This window comes from Hippopotamus amphibius, chromosome 10 (assembly GCF_030028045.1).
Source record: "Hippopotamus amphibius kiboko isolate mHipAmp2 chromosome 10, mHipAmp2.hap2, whole genome shotgun sequence".
Taxonomy (NCBI): domain Eukaryota; kingdom Metazoa; phylum Chordata; class Mammalia; order Artiodactyla; family Hippopotamidae; genus Hippopotamus; species Hippopotamus amphibius.
Window position 1 is genome coordinate 47,932,362 of NC_080195.1, and position 20,867 is coordinate 47,953,228.

The 20,867-nt window shown below is 47.5% G+C and overlaps 1 protein-coding gene across 5 annotated transcripts in view; it reads right to left on the minus strand.

The window, feature by feature from the left end:
• KALRN (kalirin RhoGEF kinase) overlaps positions 1-20,867 on the minus strand; it is a 653,746-nt gene that overhangs the window by 30,223 nt on the left and 602,656 nt on the right. For 2 of the 5 annotated variants that reach the window (XM_057696219.1, XM_057696218.1), the window contains exons 5-15: positions 20,589-20,655; positions 19,012-19,115; positions 18,769-18,838; positions 18,370-18,456; positions 17,411-17,503; positions 16,612-16,662; positions 15,662-15,739; positions 12,104-12,289; positions 11,583-11,754; positions 7,945-8,183; positions 5,906-6,163 (exon numbers count right to left, since the gene is read on the minus strand). In XM_057696219.1, coding sequence (XP_057552202.1) covers positions 5,906-6,163; positions 7,945-8,183; positions 11,583-11,754; positions 12,104-12,289; positions 15,662-15,739; positions 16,612-16,662; positions 17,411-17,503; positions 18,370-18,456; positions 18,769-18,838; positions 19,012-19,115; positions 20,589-20,655 — 1,405 coding nt within the window. Of the gene's footprint in view, positions 1-1,058; positions 1,119-2,187; positions 2,312-5,102; positions 5,624-5,905; positions 6,164-7,944; positions 8,184-11,582; positions 11,755-12,103; positions 12,290-15,661; positions 15,740-16,611; positions 16,663-17,410; positions 17,504-18,369; positions 18,457-18,768; positions 18,839-19,011; positions 19,116-20,588; positions 20,656-20,867 lie in introns of those variants that run through there. The other 3 variants (XM_057696213.1, XM_057696214.1, XM_057696215.1) reach the window with 3 other exon arrangements.

Genomic DNA, 20,867 nt, shown 5'->3' on the forward strand with positions numbered 1-20,867 from the left:
ATAATAAAGGTCTATCTAGTTAAGTGAAAGCGTAGGGCTATAAAAAGGAAAAGGTTTAAAAAAATATTCTGTATTTTGTGCACAGAAGAAATCTCTAAACTTTTATCCATTATGGGGGATGCGGGCACAGATTTGGAGAAAAACATTTCAATTTACTCTGAAAGACAAAATGGCAGGGAAAGCCAGGTTTGCTTCAATTCTGTAGGATTTGTAAATTTATGTCCCTTGTCACTCAGTGGCAAGCCACACGAGAGTCCTATTTCTATAACCCCAAAGAGTTCCCGGCCTAGAAGGAGTTGGAAGTTGACTGGATGTTCTTGCTGGTGGAGGTTTTGGTTTCACTCCCACGTCCCTGTAACCCTGGAGTATGAGAAAGGTTCACAGGCAGGATTTCAGCCTCTTTGTCTCTAGAGAGGCCTCTGCTAGGCCCAGGGAGGGAGGCTGTCCCCAGGGCCCTTTTCCTTCCCAGCAGGAACAGCCACTGCCCAGGAGCCCTGGGGGCTGGGGAAGGGCGGGTTCCAGAGTTCCTGCCACGGCTCCTCATTTGCTATCGGCCAGCTGTACACAGCGACTAGGGGCCAGGCCATCCCCAAACCATCCCTCATCCTTGATTGTACTGGAGCCTTCAGGGAGGAATAAGTCCCAGAAGAAACAGAGCATAAAGGGGAAAGAAAAAAAGAGGGGAAAGGGAGGAAGGAGAAACTGAAACAAATGGGTTCTTATCCACTCTTCATAATACTATTTTCTATGAGAAAAAATGTTTTCTAAGTTTCCAATTATGAAGCTGGATGCTTTCTACACAAAGTCAAATCTGCCAAAGAAGAAAATATTAAGCAAGCATTCAAGAGAACCGGAAGTTTTAAAAATGCACCTGGGAAGAGTTTTTTTCCTACCAAAATCAAACTGAATTAAGTTTTGCTTTACACTGGATGGGACACCCAGAGATGCCCCACTGTCACAATGTACCCTTGACTGGTCCCTTTAGCAAGGTCACTGTTACAGAACACATGGAAAAAGACAGTCACTGTAGGACAGAGGACAACAACAGCTGCTTCTACCTCCATGCTAGTATTAGGGTCAAGATCATCACACTCTGACTCCTCGGAACTGTTCGTCTCCTTGACGGGCAGCATGAGGAAGGGGAGAAAAAAAACACAGTTAGAACACAGGCAGCTTTGGCTAGACCATGGGGAGGACTTGAAAGAAGCACGGACAATGGGAAATGGGGCAGAGAAAAGCCAGGTGCCACTGAGGTGGGGTGCGGACCACCCAGGGCGGCAGCATATGCTGTTTTCAGGGAGAGGAGGCTGGGGTCGTGTCAGCCGCTCATCTCACAGGAAACAGCAATGGAAGCAACCAAATGAAGCATGGGTGCTGTCAAATTTAAACTGCTGTCTTCCGTGAGGCTGGACTTCCAGATGAGGGTGAGGCAGAGAGGACAATTTCTTTTCCCCAAGAAGGATATTAGAATGGGTTTCAACTGTTCTTATCTTGCTCAGGAAGACTCAGGTAGATAATCACACATTATAACAATATTAAACATTGTCCAAAGGCAGATCTTTCCTGAGGGCCCATTGTGAAAAAAACAGATCACATTGTTTCTAGATGGGGGACAACGTGGGTCTGCCAAAGCTTAGAATCAGTGAGTTCAGTATCACAGTTGGATGATTACAAAGCAATAACTTGGGCTCCCTTCTCTGCCCATGCGTAGGCCTGAAGGTGATGTCATCTGAATTCTGGGGAAAAGAAATGAAACTTTACCAAGGACACAGTAGCCGTTGAATTCCAAACCTCAGACTTCAAAGGGTTGGAGGTTTGGAAAACATTTCTAACCTCTTTACCCGGCATGTATTTTGAAACCTAGGCTATTGAACGGGTGGCTTTGAGGACTTTTAGTATGAATCAAGCATCTTGCATTTCTAAGAGAATAAATAATGCTGCAGATAATTTTGCTATAAAACATCTGCACAGTATAGGGAGGAAGGTATAAAAGAAAAAAAAGAGATACTTACTTATTTGAATCGAAGATGCCAGGAGAAATAAAAAATAAAAAATAAATTGATCTTGCATGCAAAATCCTACTCAACTACTTCCCCTCTGGTCCCATCCACCCAAGCTGCCTTGTGAGAATGCTGCAGGGTGGGAGGAGATGAGAGGTCAGACACAGCTCCGGAATACCTTACTCACTTTAACAGAGACTTTGCTGCCCAGAACATCCTTGGGTTTACGAGGCCCTGCGGCTTCATTTTTACCCGTGTTCTCCACTTCCGCCCGCTTTCTCATGCGTAGAGTATGCCATGAACATGACTTCCTGTTGTACCAAAAAATGCACCAATCAAAACGGCAGGTCAGGGCAGAGTGAGGCGGGGGGTGGGCTTGCCACCCTCGGGTCAATGAGCAGGTGAGGTGCTGCTGTCAAGCCCCAGCTTCAGAGGCCCCAGACCTGCACACCAGCTCCGCGGCAGCTGCCAGTGGATCTCGCCTCCAACGGGAAGTGAGTGAGGATGAACTTTGACCCTTTCCAACAGATGTGCAAGGTTGGTTGTAGCATTTGAGGGAAGTATGAGTACTGAGTTATTAAACTCTACTGAGGGAAGTTTTTCTATCATACTGATGAGGCCTACAGGACTCAGGAATTCCCTCCCTGAAGGGTGTGGTGGCCGGGAGAAGACTGGGGGTGGGGGAGGGCTGGGCTGCAGGGATAAAATAGGGAAGATAATGGAAGCATATTCTATAGTGCGTAAACTACTGGTACTTTTCCAGGGTCGGACATAAAGACTCAAAATGATGATTTGGAGGTTTCCATCTCATCATTTGCATTTGGGCTGTGGCCACTCCCAAACACCATAGTACAGATAGGAAGTTCCAGGGCATCTGACTTAATAAACTGCTGAGCACCACTCATTCACCTGTATTATTCAGGATGAAGGGTTGCTTGGTCTATGTTCTCCACATCACTCAGTGTTTGTGAATACAGGGCTCTGTCAACCACTAACAGGTCCTAGAGTTTTCCTGTTGGGTGAAGACCCAACACGTGCTCTCAGGGAGATGAGGGCGGCAATGCCTTTCACACTATCCTAACATCTTTCTTCTCACAAGGGGGTTAGGAGCTATTTCTTCACAGACCTGTAAAGAGAGGCTCAGAGCAGAGCTCTTGAGTGCCACATAAGTCAGGATTCAAAGACAAAGACACCAAAAGCCAAGTCACAAATAGCATCAGGGACCCTGGGCAGGCATCAGTTTCAGGTGTGGTCACAGAGTCTGGATGAAGTTCTGTCATGTCTGGAGTAAGTGTGGTTGGCTTCCTTTCAGTGTCTCCTTATCAAATTTAGGCCTACATAGACAGGGCTCAATGAAAAGAGGCTTCATTAAAGGAGAGAGGGGAGAGAGAGAGAGGCCTGTGAGATTTAGGCGGAAGGAAAATGCTCCAAAACGTGTAGCGTCTCCTCCACAAACTCCACAAATGTCAGGGATTTTAGGATGCCCTGCGGAAGGTATTTATCACAAACGTGGAGGTTTAGCAATCAACTCTCTGAGTAGGAAAGAGCAATAATACTCATGTCCTCAAAATTTTTTTGGAAAGCGGCTCCTTCGAAAGGCAAGAAAGAATCTCTTGGCCAGACCTTCTCTTGTACCTCCTAAGTAGGCAGGCTCCCTAGGATCCCTTGCATACCAGCTCCTCACTCCAGTTGTTGATCCTGAGTGAGAACCGGTCGTGGAAACTAACCTCAGACAACATCAGTCTTAACTACAGGCTTTCATCCCATATCTTTATGCCCGAAGCCCTGTCCCTGCCTCATTCTGAGAACATCTTGAGTCAGGGAGGCCCCTGCTGAAAAGACTTCTAGGGCAGCTGGCACAGTGTGTGTGCATGCGTGTGTGTGCGTGTGTGTGTGTGCGTGAGCATGGGGGTGTGTTCCTAGGTTCATCACAACCCTCTGGGCTGCTCAGTATGCTTGGTGAGAAACTAGAAATGCTACACGTCACGCTGAGAAGGAGACTCAGGGTAGTACAAGTGGCCGGACACACTCAATTTCTATTCTTCTTCCCAGAAGAAAGCATCATAACGGTTTGGGAAGCTTCCATCTCTCAGCCACAAGCTGGGGACTGATGTAGAAACAGGATTTCAGTGACATGTACCCCATAGGCATCACAACCAACTCTGACCCCTGTGGTCACAGCAGCCCTGGGGAGGGTGCGGTGAGTGTCCTTCAGAGAGATAGTGACCACTGCTGTTAGTCCATTGCTCGGTTCCATTCCCACCAAACCTTGTGCAAGAGCTGCTGACAAGGAACCAAATGACCAACTGGTATTTGAATTTGCTCTTTTTCGCCCAGCCTGACACCCTTCCTACCAGTCCTCCCATAGGAGGTGTGAGAAAGTGACTAAAAGATGCAAGGGTGAGAAGGGGGAAGTGCTGAGTGCCTGGATCATCAGATCACAATTCATTACGAGTTAGCCAGCTCTGTAAGCCAATGACCAATAAGCACCTCAATGCTTTGAGTGCCATTATTTCCAAGGCTTTGTAAAAGGTACTGAAACCACATGTCTCCAGGATAAAATGAATCGGGCCTATTGCCATTTAGGGGGCACTGCTGATTTCCAGCTGGGCCTGCGGTTACCTAGAAAGGCCAGGGTGGGGTTAGCAGCCTCTGTCCCCCGAGTAAAGAAAACTCCAAAGAGGCGCAGCTCTGCTGGCGCTGCTGCTCAGATATCTTACGGGAGGCTCTTTTCCCCCCACCCATGGGTGACCACGCGGCGGGGAGAGCAGTGGGGGCTGCAAGCCACCCCGCCACCTTCTACACGAGCCGCTGATGTGTGTCAGCACTTCAAGGTTGCCCAGGTGGACAGCATTCGATCTGCATCAGCCCTCAACTAAGAGGTCAGAGAGAACCCACGGGGCTGTTTCGAAGGGAAGGCTAGGGTTGGAGCTTTGGCGACAAAGGCACTTCTTGTGTAGGAAAAAACTGCCAGTGCATTCAACCAACTCTTAAAGAAAAAATGAAAAAGAAGAGGGATCGTTTGTACATTTAAAAGTCCCAGAATAGCACAATGAGGAGAAAGGGTCCGCTGGTATTTAACCTCATTAAAACATGCTCATGGTGAAAATTTATTTTACATATTTAAAATAGTACATTTAAAATTATTAGTTACATTACAGGTATGACGATGAACACTGTGACTCCCCGTCACATTGCACAGCCTGACTTCATCCACGCGGGTGTCTTTAAATAGTGTAAAATACTTTATACAGGAATGTGTGTGGAAGGGTCTTCGCAACCAAAATAAGGAAAAGAAATATCTTACAAATGACCAAGATCATATATTAAAGTGACAGGGGAGGGGGAAAATTAAAAAAAAAAAAGTTACAATCTGTACAGAGGAATTGCCATAGACAACCAAAAAGTTCCCTCTCTCCTGGGAGAAGCAGCAGGCCTCTGACCTATACAGGTCTGGCATTTGTGCTAAGGTAATTTTTTTGGTGTCAATCAATATATATATATATATCTCAGTAACTTAATACAATATAAATAGAAGTCCAGTCCAGTGAATCCTGTGGTGGGTCAAATGGAGCAACAGGAGGCATGCCTTTTGTCACCTAGGGTTTCAGTAGGGTTCTTTTCTTAATGAGGGCAGGAGAAAAGAAAACAAACAGAAAATTATAAATGAAAAGGAAAGAAAAACCACCACCGTTACCACCACCAAAAAAAAAAAAAAAAAAATTGGAACAATCCAGCCCGGACGCCCCCTGCTGCGTGTGGTTCCAGCGCTCAGACCTTGGTTCCGGGAGTGCTGAGAACACGCAGCAGTAATTCCCTACCGTGTGTTTGCATTTTTGTGTTCTTGGTTTTGAATTTTTTTTTTTAATCCACATACTCCTCTCCCGGGGAAGCCAACGAGGCACTTACTTGATGCTTCCGTCGCTATTCTCTGCGGCTGCCGCGGCTTTGGTGAGGGGTGCCAGGATGCTGCCCGGGACCCAGCCCTCGGCGGCAGGGGAGTGGTCGCTGGCGGGCTGGTACACCAGGCACATGTTCTGCTGGTTGACGGCGAGGACCTGGACCACCTCACCTTGGCTAACACAGATTTCATTCTCCTTCAGCGCATAGTAATCTTTGATCACGGCCATGGGTGAGGCCCCATTGCAGCCTCCCAGGTCGCTCTGCCAGGAGACAAGGGCGAGAAGGACACAGACACAGGAAGGCCGGTTCACACGGGCTTGCTCTGCATCCTGAAGCGTGGTTAAAAGCCAACCCCCCACCCCACTAGCAGGTAAGTGGCAGGCAGAAGATTATCTTCAGGAATGGAATTATATTCACAAACGGGCTCTGAAAATGTATTTTATGGCAATGTCTCATTAATGTTATAATTGAGGGTGCAAAGGTGGAGACACTGCCCAGCCTTAGGTAAAGGTATGAACGTGCCTTCCACTTGGGAGTCCCTCCTTATGCACCTTCCCGCCAACATCCTCCAGCTCACGGGAGGAAGAGTGTGGTACAGGCACAACGACACGTTAGCACCTGGCAGAGGGAGGTCAGGTCAGCGGTCACGATTCCCCCAAGAAAAGAACACAGGCTTGTTGATACATTTTTGTTTCTTCCTTTTGAAAAAGCACTGGTCTTACTCTGCATTCTGACCCTCCTTGAGATAGGAGTAACAACGAGACATTCACCCAATTCAAAGGCAAGGCCATGACCTACCCTGACCCAGCTCCTGTGGGAAGAGAACTCTGGTCCCCCGTATTCATTAATATGAAGGGTCCTGCATCTGTGACCCTTTCACATGACTGCACCAGTGAAGCTGCTTCTGGATAGACCTGTAACTCCTACAGATGCCTGGCTGCCTCACAGAGCATGGTGAGAGCCAGAAATTCTTCAGTAAGTGAATGACTTCAACTTCTGCACAAGGGCAGGGGATTTTTAAGACGAAAAAGTCATTTCCAGCTGATGTGATAAAATAGGTCAGTACAGTTACTCTTACACAGAACTTAGACATTAATAGTTAATTTTAAAAAAATCAGGAATTCCCTAGTGGGCCAGTGGTTAGGACTCAGTGCTTTCACTGCCATGGCCTGGGTTCAATCTCTGGTCGGGGAACCAAGATTCTGCAAGCTGTGCAGCTTGGCCAAAAAAAAAAAACACACACACACACACACACACACAAAACCCAACATCATCTAATAATTGGGGTAAGAAAAATAAAACTATAAGGTGGGAACACGGAGGTAAAAAATGCAGACGCTCCGATTCACAGACCCATTTAGTTCTAGAGCAAACAAGCCTGATGAGATTAAGTAAACTGCTGAGTTCTAGAGCAAGTCGCAGAGTTCCAAGTTGCATAGTTTGGAATGGAAACCAGATTGCCTGACTCCTGATCTAGCACTTTTCCCACTTGTTATCCCTACTACTCTGTGGGGTCAAAACAGCTGTATAGACTGGATCTACAGTTACACTGATGACTGTCCTCACGGTGACACTTCAGTTGTGGGTTACCTGGGATAAACGTCTAATCCGAGGCTAGCCTCCCCCATTCACGCACTGATGGCCTGCATCCTCTTGCCACATCAGCCCGTGGGTGTGAGCTCCCTCCAGGCTCAGCAGTAGAGAGGGCAGTCTCTTCAAGATGATAAACCCTGGAGTTTTGACCTTCAGACAATCCACACCCCAGCTCCTCTATTTGCTACAAATCGTAACTGCCACTACAACGTTACCATATTTTATAGTATTTCTGCAGATGACAACAGCCCTTTAACACAGAGTATCTGGATGGTGGGGGTGGGGAACTGGTTTAACTCAATTTGCAGGGGAAGAAAGCGAAACCACTGAGATTAGGCTGTATTTTCCCCGCTAAAATGATGAGCATAGAAAGATGCTACTTTATAAAGTAAACCCAGAGGTTGTGCCCTCAAAGTGGTGAGGCTGGTGGCAGTGGGCTGTCACTTACCTTGCTGGCCTCAAACTTGTCCCCAGCCTGGTGGTAGTCAAACCCCGGACTGCCATTGGAGGTAGATATCTTCAGGGGTGGCAGAGGTGGGTTATAACTGGAGCCCTTTGGGGGCTTCTCAGAGCCCACGGGGATGGAGGAGTAGGGCCTGGGGCTGGCTTGGGGGACCCTAGCAGGCTGGGACCTCATGGCAGCTGTACTCCTTTCTTTCCGCTGATACTCAATGGGTGACTGCAAGGCTGCAGGGGAAGAGCAGACCGTTACTTTCAGCTTTGGAAATCCCACAAGCTTTGGAGGCTTATGAGGTACAGGCTTTGTGCGAGGCAGAGTGAGGACACGTGAGGAAGAGACTGCCCTGTTTTTAAGGAACGTATAATCTACCGAGAACTATTCTTAGTTTTGTCTAAATGATGCAAATGCAAAAACAAAATGGTGCAAAAGGAGGGAGGGGGGCTCTGTAGTACGTGTGCGTATGGGTGGACACAGGGACGGGGGCAGGATGGAAGCAAAGGGGAAGTGCGTCTGGGGAACAGGATGGAGTCCGATTCCCTGGAGCAGGGCCGTGGGTCTCCGTGGAGAAGAGGAGACGAGACAGGAAAGGAAGACTGGCGGCATCATGGGGTGAAAGATCTGGAAAGCAGGTGAGTGAGTCTGGATGTAATTCTGAAGTTCATGGAACGTGACTGAGTTAAGTGAACCTGTGTGTTTCGAGTGCAGGTGCCAGCACCAGAGCACACCTGAAGAACATGAACCTTACAGCGGTGGGAAGGGAGTGGCTGGGCTGATGAGGAGCCACGAGACAGTGACAGGAGAGGCTGGACCTGAGCAGAGCCGTGGGAACGTGGAAGGGTGCGCTGTGGCAAGCGCTCCGGAGGGCGTGGAGGCTGACACAGCCTCCACGGGAACAGATGGCAGGAAGCCGGGGCTGCTCGGGTTTGGAGGCGGGGAGAATGGTGGTCAGTGGATCTCAGAAGACAGGAGAAAGCTGCTTTGAAGGGAAAGATGTGAGCTTTGTTTTCCTGAGTTTAAGATGATAAAGTTCCAAGGTCTGAGTACTAAAGAAGTACAGCCAGGCAAAATCCAGACAGGTCAAATTCTGTAACAATGATTCAAGGCTGGCCGATTATGTTGTTTCTATCAGTGTTCGCTATAACAAATATTTAATTGGGTTAATGGCTGGGGCCCAGAGAACTTTCCATTATAAGGATATTTCTATAGTAATAGGTATGTGCTTTAATAAGACTCCACGTACGGCCCACACTTGCTTTCTATCTGAGGTCTCAGGAGGGAAAGTTTGGCTCTGAGGTGCCTGCAGGTGTATCTACAAGCAAAAGCCTGGCCCAGTCCATCGTCACATCCTTGTCTTTTGAGTGTGTCAAAGTGCAGAACAGACTGCGGCCAGACTTCAGCCTTTCTCCATGGAGAGCATTAAACATTTAGGTACTGAGAATTGAGTTCAGTAATAGCTCCGTAATTCACTATAATTAGGCAAAAGGTCTCTTGGAACCACGTACAAGTCCGGATAACTGACTATGCCCAAAGAAGTGCCGTTCCAAGTCTGAAGCAGATAGCAGACAGCTGTGAAGCAGGCCGGAGAAGCCGATTTAATGAATCAATACCCATCTCATGGAACTGGGGTATTACCTGATTATACACAATAACTGTGCTAAAGTGTTTGAAAATAGTATGTCTTCTTAAATAAGCTCCACAGAGAGTCTGCATCTTCCAGCAGCCTCAGTCTGCATAACATAGGTCTTAGGATCAGAAAAGTTGTGCGTCTTCGGACAGGGTTTGCATCTGGCTGATGGATACAGTATCTTATATCTGATCCTGTTTTTTTTGCTTTGTTTGCTGGGGAGCTCATAGACAAATGTGTTGCCCTACCACTAGCAACTATACTGCAGCTTTGGGGTTAAGAGCCTAATTTTAAGTCATACAGTTCTGGGTTCCGGTTCTAGTTCTAGCACCTACTGTTTTTGTGACTTTGGACCAGTTTCTTAACCTCCCTGAGCCTCCTCTTCCTCACTTGAGAAATACAGGATGATATTACTTAGCATTCCACGCTGATGTGAGGATTAAGTGTGGTAACACGTGAAATGCTTAGCACTGTGCCTTGCACAGAGAAAGGACTCAATACATGGGAGCCATTATTGTTACTCAATTACTTCTGGTTTCAATTTATTGTCCTATCTTATTTTTCTTTTGTCCTGAATTGATGAACTTAAAAACCTCATTGCAGCTTAGAATGTCAGAAATTCCTAATAGAATGCAACTTAATGAATGTATTTCATATATGCACATATTTTTGCCTAAATTTATTCTATCTACATAAGCGTTAATTCACAGTTGTATATTCAAAAACTGTGAACTATATACAGCTTTCATTACTTTCCCTCAGGGCTGGGCTGCTGTTTAATTTTAGACTCTTTAGAATGAGAAAGAACCCTAGAGATCACTTAGTTTAGTTTTTTTTTTACCAAACTGTTCTACAGTTGAGGGCCCCCAAAACCTCCCTTTAAGTGTGTAATTGCTTTGAAGTCTCATGTTCTATCTTAAAAAGTCAAGGCATTCTGCTACATAATCTCTTTTTATTTGTTTTGAAATAAACACAATCTATTAAATCCCTTACCATGGAGTACAACTGATACCTGGTAATCTCAAAGGCTCTCTGGTCTTATCTACAGATAACTGGGGGTTCGGGAGATAAGCTCAAATTCCCCTTTGTTCCCAACACAGGTGATTGCTAACTCTAAATTTCAGCAATACCTTAAAACTTCCCAAAATAGATTGATGATTACACAGAGAATGACGCTCTGTGTGGGAGGTGTGCCGTGTTTTCCCACTTCCAGTGCAGGAGAGTAGATCTTTCATAAAAAAAGCCAATGGAGGCCCAGAGAAACGTCATGACTTGCCCAAGGTCCTCAATGAGTGCATCATCACCTTTCATCTTTCCCCACAGCATTCAGTTCCATGCTAGACAACCAGCAGGTGCTCTATCTGCATCATTTGAAAGCGACCAGGTGACACGCCCAAGGGTGGACGTGTAAGTGTAAACTTGGGAGCACATATGGCCACACAGCACTCCTGCAGGTCCACAGAGAGCTTCATTCTCTGTGTAATTGGCAATTTGTTCTGGGAACCTTCAAGGCATTACTAAAATTTCAAATTAGCAATCACCTCTGTTGGGAGCAAAGGGGGATTTGAGCTGATCTGCTGAACCCTCGGTTATCTCTAGATAACACAAGAGAACATCTGAGATTATCAGCCATTGGTTACCAAATGGAAAAATCTATGTCACTGATAGCTGGCCTCTGAGACAAAGAGGATGTGCCCATTTCAGACTCTTGCCCCAATTATTACCAGCTGGTAGTGGTGGCACAAGGCACACCCCCAATGTCAAAGCTGTAGGAGATTACCTCTTCTTCTGGAAAGATGGCCTTCTTCAGCATGCCCCATCTGCCCACTTGTATATTTGCGTTCAGAAAAATTCTGCACAAAGTGTTTCTGAAAACTACAAAGTTGGAATGCATATAAATGTGATCAGGGCTCACACCTCACCACGAGCCTAGACCCAAGGAGGCTCAGAGGTGTGGGGTGCCCTGAAAACGGCCCGGCTAGAAGCCAGACCCAGTACCTACCATTTAAGAAGTCTCGCTGTGTTTCTAAGACTTGATTGATGTCCTGCACCCAGGCCTGCTGGATGTCAGCATTGGCGGCTTGTAGGATGACCCTCTCCGAAGTCTCCCTGTTCATGAGTGCAAACTTGCAGGGGTCGTTGTCCACGTTCTCCTCCAGGACCAAGTAATTCATCTGGAGGAAACCAAGGTGACCCTTTCCACATCTAAGTAGTTTAAAAAATCAACAACTACAGTTCCTCAAAGTTTTTATTTCAGGAGATGTTTCCAAAAATGTACCCTGGATCCAAAAGCTTAACTACTTTGATTTCTGTCTTTGAGTGAATGACATGATCTTGGAGAACCTGCAGGATCACGTTAGAGACTGGCACCCAGCCTGTCACCTTTTCTCAGAGACAATCAACCTTCAAGCCTGAAGGTTTCTAGGTTGAAAGATCCTCAATGTGCTGGGGCCTCTGTCTTAGGGAAGCGACTCCCCCAGTGTGGCTCTTCCTGCCCCTTCTCATCCCCATCCGGGTCCTCACCTTGATGCTCCTTTTGAACATGTAGCCTGGGGTGAGAGACCCCTTCCTGAGCAGTTCACTGAAGATGACAATTTGCTCAAAGAGGAACACGCGCCTCTCTTTGGTCCGTGACTGCATGCTGGCATCCAGCTCGATCACGTAGAACGTATCCTGCTGCAGCAGCTTTCCCTGAGCGGTCAGGGTGCCCTGATGGAAAGAAGGGCTGGGGTGAAGTAAGTGAAGGACGGGGAGATGACCACAGCCCTCTGGGTCACAGAACCTCCCCCTCTGGGGACATGGACAACAGACCTGATAGCAAAAGCCTCAGGCTCTAGCAAGAGACTGAATCAGGGCCCACCCAGTCCTCTAGGGTGACTGTGGTCACCCTCCTGTTCACACAGGGCCCTGGAAGGAAGGGAAAGAGGGCTATGGAACCACTAACAAGCAGCTGCAGGAAGACACCAGAAGGAAGGGAAAATTATTAGCTGAAAAGATGCTCAGGAATTATCCTGGCCCTTGTTTTTTATTAAACGGAGAACAGAAAGTAGGTGATGCTGGAGCTGGAAGTGGCCTTTCTGTCCTGGGAGCTCTGAGAGGTGTGCCTTCCTGGCCCTTGCAGCCAGTACCTGGGGTGTCTCGTAGTCATGAACCGAGTACCAACCTGGGGCCAAGGGAAGTGATGGAGGCGGGACCACACACACACACACACACACACACACACACACACACACACACACACACACACACACACACACACACACACACACAATCAGATGAGTTGGGCCCCTCTCTTCTATTGTTTCAGGATGGGGAAAATTCTGAGGTCTTAGTCTCCTGCTAAGGCAGGAGGCACAGCTGAGGTACTATAGACAGGTGTCCATATTTTGTAAGCTGATAGATACTTTTCTGGTCCTGCAATCCTTCTTAAAATGCCTCCAGTTGCCAGATCACCTGACACCCAGGGTAAAAGGTGGAGCCTATTTGGTTTGCCAGTTCTAGCCAGATTTTCAGGAACATCGTCACATCTTCAAAGGGAATATGGTCCACTCCAGCAAGTCTTCATGGATACTATTGGAGAGCTTTGCTTTTTCTACTGTTCTGCAACAAGAAGACACTGACACCTGCGACAGTGGCCAGAGGGCCTCCTCTGAACTCTACAGGTGACAACTTGTGCCCTTTAGTGCAAATGTGGGCTATTCTCTGCACGCAGTGCCTTATTCCAAACATTACCCAACACACAGGGCATTTTCCTTTCATGTTTCTGAGACACGCCTGCCCTTTGCTTGGATCATGGTTCCCTACTGTCAAGGTCAGCAGCCAAACAGGCTTATCTCTACCCTGGTCCAAAGTTAATATTAAGCCAGCGACCAGCTCTAAAAGCTCTATTAATATTACACAAGAGTCACAAAACTGTTTTTGGTTTTTGTGGGGTTTTTTGGTAATTTTTATTGTTGATCCAGGAAAAAACTATAAAAAAGGTTTTGTGACAGTTGAGAAAATCTGAAGATGTACTGTATACTAGATGATATGGCAGTATTTAAAAAAAATACATAAGAGCCTGACCCATGAGATGTAGCCCTGCCAGTGCTAAAGCGAAAGGTAGAGGGTTTAAAAGGGAGAAAATCTAAGTGAAGGGCTAACTTCTCCCTGATGCAAAGCTACGGACTTCTGAAAGAATGGAGGTATGTTCATGGTCCTTCCCAATTAGCTAAAGGAATGCAGAGCCGATTCTCTGGGGCTTGATGAAAAAAGGAGATGGTGGTGCTTGACTTAGAAAATAATTCCACCCTCCTGTGTGTGGCCTTCTGTGGACACGTGAACACACACAACCCACTTCCTGTGAAGCATGACTTGGGTCAGACGGTATAGCGGATGCTGTTCCTCCTGTCTGTGGTCAGTTCCTCCAGAGACCAAGAAGAAGTCAAGTCATACCCTGCTCAGAAAAACATGGGGACAAAGATGGAGAGCAAAAGGAATTACTTGGCTTCTTCAGAATAGCCTCAGATCTGGCATAATTATGAGGGGACAAGTGTCAAACGTCATCTAGCATGACTAAAGAAACACTGTGTGAGAACTCAGGGTGTATTTCTGCTGAACGACCCTACTTCTCAAATGCCTCAAGTCTACTGTGGAGAACAAGAACCTATGAAAATACGAGCAGCAGAAGGGACCCACCACACAGTTCCTGGTCACAACAAAGCAATGGAAATCAGACGGAGACACCAGGATGGGCTGCAAGGGCAAAAAGGACAGAAGAATTTGGCTCAAGACCATCACGAATCCAACTCATTAACCCAAACCTGAATACAGCATTTCCAACTTTACTTATATACCAGTCTGCCTTATGTCTATTTTAGTCTAGTTCAGCCAGAAAAAAAAAATTCCCTTTTTTTCCACTCTCGCAGGATTACTGGGAAACAGGATTAGAAGATCCACATCTTTCTCTAAGGGGTTCAACAACAACTAAGCACCACTCAATAAGTGTGTCAGTTCCAGTTTTATCATATTAATATTTAAAACATATTATGTTTAGTTAATACATGAAGTTTGGATATAAACTAGTAACAGCCACTTTTATTAAGTTTAAATCAGGAAAGTCAATTTGCTCTTCTAAGGTTCCCTGGTCTGGATTGAATTGAATCCCGTCTCCAATTCAGATGTTGATGTCTTCACCTGTAGCACCTCAGAGTGCGACCTTATCGAAAGACAGTCTTTTACAAAGGGAATCAAGTTAAAGAGAGGTCATTACGGTGAGCCCTAATCAAACATGATCAGTGTCTTTATAAAAAGGGGAAATTTGGACACAGAGATGTGTACAGAAGGAAGACGATGTGAAGACACAGGAAGAATGCCACGTGAACATGAAGATGGCCATCTACAAGCCAAGGACGGAGGCCTGAACAGACCCTTTCCCCACAGCTCTCAGAAGGAACCACCACTGCCTACACCTTGCTCTCGAACTTCTAGCTTCTGGATGTGTGAGATGATACATTTCTGTTGTCTAAGTCACTCGGCCTGTGGTACTTGGTTACAGCAGCCCCAGCACACTAGCGTTTTCATTGAAACCCAAACCCTATGTACATCTAGCTGTTTCTCCCGAGACTTGATTCTCCTCTTCAAAGAACAGAAATGTACACTGTGATGTCTCTGAGCTTTAAACATTCATTTAACTAAAAAGCCAGCCACTATGTAGACCTGTTTATTAGAACCACTCTTTCAAAAAAAAGGCGCTCCATCTTCCCTCTGGTTCTACTTCCATCACATAGTCCCGCTCTCCCTCACATTCCCAGCATTTCTCAAGCAAGAAAGGAAAGGGAAGAGGTCATTGGCAGGCCCATAGCTATAAAGAATTGGGGTCTTTCCAACCCTCTTGGAATTCCCACTGCAGCTTGGTTGACTTCTGATGACCGCCCTATCCCTGGAGGTCCTAAACAGGTGCACCTTCTAGCCCTGTGAACCGGAGGGGCCCAGGCACAAAGCCATAGATGGCGAGGGAAGGAGGCAGAGAGGGTTCAAAGGGAAGCCTGGGCTCCTGCTGCCCTGAAGGGAGAGGACTAAAAAGGCTTCTGAAGGGCTCACCTCAAAGCCCTGCAGGCGTCCCAGATTCATCATGTCATTGCAGCGTTTCGGAACAAGGCACATTAACTCCACTGCTTTCTGTGGGAAAGAACAACAGCAGTCAGGATGGGGAGCAGCATGCCGGCAGGGGGCTCAGGACGATTCTGTGCGGGAAGGTGGGGGGCCTCCTGCTGGCTCCTTAACCCTAGGAAAGCACACTGGGCTCTACTGCCCGCTTCAGAGGAGGGAGGGATTTCCTGTTCTAGGCTGGCAGGGTGCTGGTCATCCATGCAGGAGCTCCATGTGAATCAGTGACCACACGCGGGGAGGATGCTATCCAGCCCTTCCTTTTCTACCTTCCCACTTCTGCTTATCCATTTGCTTTACGTTCTCACATTTTCTTTTCTCTCTTTGTTGCTTCTTGGCTGCCCAAGCAACAGCTTAGCCTCGCCTGTGAAACACTAGAGGTTTTAACCTAAAATAACCTGCCAGAATGGTCTGTAACCTCTCTGGCTTACAATAATCCCCATGGTGACACTGTCTCCTAGGACTTGACTTAGCGAGTAATCCTCGGGGGTGGGGGAGGGAGGGAAAAATGGAATAATTTATATGTCAGCCTCAAATAGTACCTGGATTCATGTCTGAGGCTGCACACTGACACACCCACTCTCTGCAGGCTGTTAGGGGGCTCAGATACCACCCCTCCCACCACATACCACTGGGAGCCACAAGGAGACCACCAGCAGGACTGAGCTCTGGTCTGGCCGAGGACCAGATTCTAGAAAGACATTCAATGTGCACCTTCACGCTCACCACTCCCCATCCCACCTGGCAGCTATTTGAAAAGGGCTCTTGCTGTCTAAGAGGAGCCAGCTGGGACCCTGTATCCTGCAGAGCCAATCTTTCCCCTTTAGAGGCAGACATCCAATACTGTCCCTAAGAACCGCCAGCATTACAAGTAGAAAACTCACCTCGATATCAGAACACTCCAAACCAGCCTTCTCGCTGTATCTCAGGAAGTCCTAGCAAGTAGAGGAGGCAGGGAAGGGTGTGGGGAGGGTGAAACCGGTTAGGAACATACAGCACTATAAAAAACGTAGCACTGTAAAAACCAAGATGACACACAGAAGACGTTCCTTCCCCACAGAGATGGCAATGCTTTGTAGGAGCTGAGATATGAAGTTATGAGTCATGGTGGACACGATCACCCAGAGAAAACCCCCAGAATATGCACAGATTCAAAGCTATGGGGGAAGGGGGGGAGGGGCGAAGGGGAGAGAAAGCGTGTGAGTAGGGACAAAAGGGGGCGCTGACAAGAAGGAACGGGAGACAAGACAGTTAAATCTCTCTCCCATTCGCCTCATATTTCTGTAAGACAAGTCAAATTAAATGATTTTAAAAAGTAAAAAATGATCAAATTTTAGGTCTTACTCATTTAAGGTTTCTAGGGCTCATGCCTTTCCTTTTTCCTTCCCTGTGTATTCTACTGTGATTTTATGCTCTTATTATTTTTTATTTTTTAAAGGTACGAAGTCAGTGATGGCAACAAAGAAAGTGATTTGGAAAAGAGAAAATCAAAATTAAAGGCAAGAACAACAGGCATGCAACCTACTTGGGGGCAGGGCTGACACGGATAACCCGCAAGTATGGCAAAACCCCCCACACGCCGCCTGCCCGGTCACAGACAGAACCTCAGGCTGACCTGCTCTCTAACTCAGAGCCTGATGAAGACCCTGCTCTGGCCCTGGGCCAGGCTCGAAGCCCTCTTACCTTGAGGAGCAGCTGATACTTTGTTATTCTCTGAATGGGCTTGATAAGAAAGTCGCTAAGTGTCAGTCTTTGATTTATCTCCTGTTTCACTTCCTGGAACACAAGAGAGCTACATTAGGGGAAAAGGAACCAAAGGATTGGGGTGCTCTGGATTGGGGTTCAAAGGCGAGGAACACAGGTCTTCGTGTTTGCCAATAAAGCTTTAGGATCTTCAAACCATCCAACAGGTAAAACTGCCTACACAACAGCTCATTTGCTATTAATGGCACCGCACACCTCAACACCACCTTTTTACCTATCAAGCTCTGTCACACCCTGTGTCCTCACCCCAGTCCCGGGGACAAGCTGGCACGGGTATTCTGTTCCCTCTCCCACTCCAGGGCCAAGTCCGAAATGAAGGGCTTCCTCTGGGACACAACAAGCCTACGGGCTGGGCTCTCAACTCAGATCTGCAAACACTCAGTTGAGGGCTCTTTCCAAGTGATGGTGTTGCCTCTCCTCCAGCAAGATGAACACTTCCAGGCTGGGGCAGGACAAACACTCTGAGGTGCTTGTCAGACCTCTGGGAACGGGAGCAGAGGCTATGTACGAGGTGCCCGTGAGCACCTCCGGGAAGAGGAGGGTCCTCAACAAGCAGCCTCCAGGGACTGGAGAGAAAGAGGTGGGCACCGTGGGCTCCGGGGTCCCGGGAGGAGGTCTCTGAGTGACACAGTCATTCTGCCAGCAGGGGCTCTAAAAGCAGACCTCCTGCGCGGCTGCCTCCGCTCCTCTCCAGGGGCTCGTGAGAACTCAGCCAAGAAGCTCACGGTTCTATTCCGGCAGCTCTCCCTGTCCTGAGAGATGGGCAGTGCTGGGAGGGGGCCACCTGAGGATGGATGACGGCTGGTGTTTCTGAATGGGGTGGTCCTCGCCTGAGTTTCTCGCCCCCACCCTGGTTCAGCCAAGCCGGAGCAGCTTACTTCAAAGTAGGCGTCGTACTCAGCGACGATGTACTCGGAGCGCGGCTTATTCTGGCAGTACCACACGTAGATGTGCAGCTTCCGCTCCTGCAAAGGCAGAGGGAAAGGCACTCAGGCATCTGTGCCTCGCACTCCATCTCAGAGTGCTCAGCCGGTCTCTGTGCAGGGAGACAGAGGACAACGACATGGGCTGCGCTCCGGGGACGCACCAAGGTGGCTAAGTATCAAGGATGGAGGAGTAAATGCAGTGGGCGAGAGCCCTTCTCCCAAACTGCCGAGACAGAGAAAAGCCCCAACGCAGAGAGGGATGGGGAGGAAGAGCAGAGAAGGCAAGGGACTGTCAAGTGCATGTGAATGACCTGGTGGGAGGCGAGGGGAGGCGTGCAGGGCAACACTCACATATTTAATAAAGAGCTGTGCCAATCTGTCTTGCTCCTGGATACATTTTTCCAGTTCACCCAGGAAAACACTGAAAAGGGATGGAGAGAAGAGAGGGAAGCCACAGTCTTCAGAACCGTATTATTTCTCAATGGTGGGATAAATGACAGGAGACTCCCCCCCAAACCCCACCGAGACTTGGGGGAGGACAGGAGAGTCCTGGATTCCAGGACACCTTGATCCTCAGGGCACCATTGCACTTACTCCTTATGCCAATCGTAAATCTGGTGAATATTTCCAAACACAATTTTATCCTTTCCTCGCATGTCCTCAGGGACACCCTTTTCTTCTATTCTCTTCATGAAGCCCTGCAGGGTGGAGGCAAAGGTGAGTAGAGCATTTTCACAAGAAGGCTTTCCAGGCCAAGCCCCACACTGCAGCCCAGCGGAAGCCCACCCTCTGTGTGAGTAGGAGGGCAAAGGCTTCTGTGGTTTCTCAGCACTCAACCAGGACTTCACCCTTGTGCAGAGTGACAGACAAAACTTCTATGAAGTTCTGGGTCCCTTTCTTTGTCTCCAGCCCCCTTAAGAAAGCAGGACAAAGAAGCAGCAGCTGACTGTTCCTCTCCCATCTCCCAATCCAAGTTAATTATGTCTTTAAAGGCTTCAAGCTAGATGTGTTTGACCTAGAAACGTCTTAATATGTGAATACTTTAGATTCTGTAAAGTGCTATCATATATAATCTCATTTCAGCTTTAAAGTCAGATTCTGAGGTGGTACCAGCAGCATTTATCCCCATCAAAAGATGAGAAAGCCAGTGTATGGGGAGTTATGTGATTTGTCCAAGTTATACCACTGATGCTTGACTTCCCTGGACCCCAGCCTCCAGATGCCCAAGCCCTCCGCTCCCAGGCTGGACAGCTCACGGAGGCTGCTACACCTCTAGCTGCCCCCTTCCTCACCTTGGAGAAGAGGATAACTTTCCGTAAGTTAGAATTCAGTCCTCTACATTCCAGGTTAGTCTGCGTATCCAAGGTTTAGGACAGGCAAACATGAACCCATAAATCAGCAGACTGCACAGGACGGGGACTTACAGACCCGATGTAAGGAACCAGCAGGTGATTCAGATATCAGGCGTTCACTTTTTAGACTTCACATCCTTTTGTTTAAGATGATTAACAGTAGGGCGCTAAGCCATCTAAATTTTCCATTTACTTTCTTAGACTTTCTCCTCCAAACGTCTAAATCCCTCTAAAGTAAACGCCTATGGAGAGACAGCTGTTACTATCAATCTGACTTGTAACTGTGGACCTGCCAATATTGCCTTATTGGTGGTTTTTTCTTTGTCCTCTTGGTAGCAAAACGCTCTCCTTCAAATCTAGGGAAACATAGAAGCCCCAAGGTTTCACTAAGAGTGACCTGCTTGATTTGCTTAGTGGCCGTGGTGGCTCATAGCTGTGAAGAATATATGTCCATATATTCTTATATACATGGTTAGATATTTATTTATTTATAACTAGTATATATGTTGGTTAGATACCAATGAAAAGCTCTGGAGACAATAACTTGGTCACCTAAAACAAGGTGAAATGGATTCAGGTCTAACTAAGAGGCTGCAACATTTGGGGCTCTGCCCTCCTCTAAAGCTCTTATAACATTTCAAGGGGAAAACAAAAAAAACTCACCTACATGTTCTATTTTATCTGCTATCATTTTTAGTTTCATCTCTGCAAATACCCAGGGAGAGTAAAATACATACTGTCAAGTTATATACGGCCCAGGTAGGGTCCAATACGCCCCTGGGTGGGTGACCACAGACCCACCTTGAGCTGCGTACTCACCTCCACCACAGTCCCCAGGTCCTTGACATAGTCTTTCTCTGTCTGTACCAGTTCATTCAGGACAAACCTGAGCAGGAGATTAAGAACAATGAGGGTTCCTCTTCATTGTGAAGCAAGGGCTCTTCACACTGAAGTTCACAGGACAGTCCCTTTGGCGCTTCTATGACAAGACCACCCAAACCCACACTGGGCAGCCTGAGGGAGGTGCGGGCTGGTGCTCCCTGGACGAGAGGCCCCCGCTGCCGAGGAGCTGAGGGCACCCGGGCTGAGAAGGCCTTC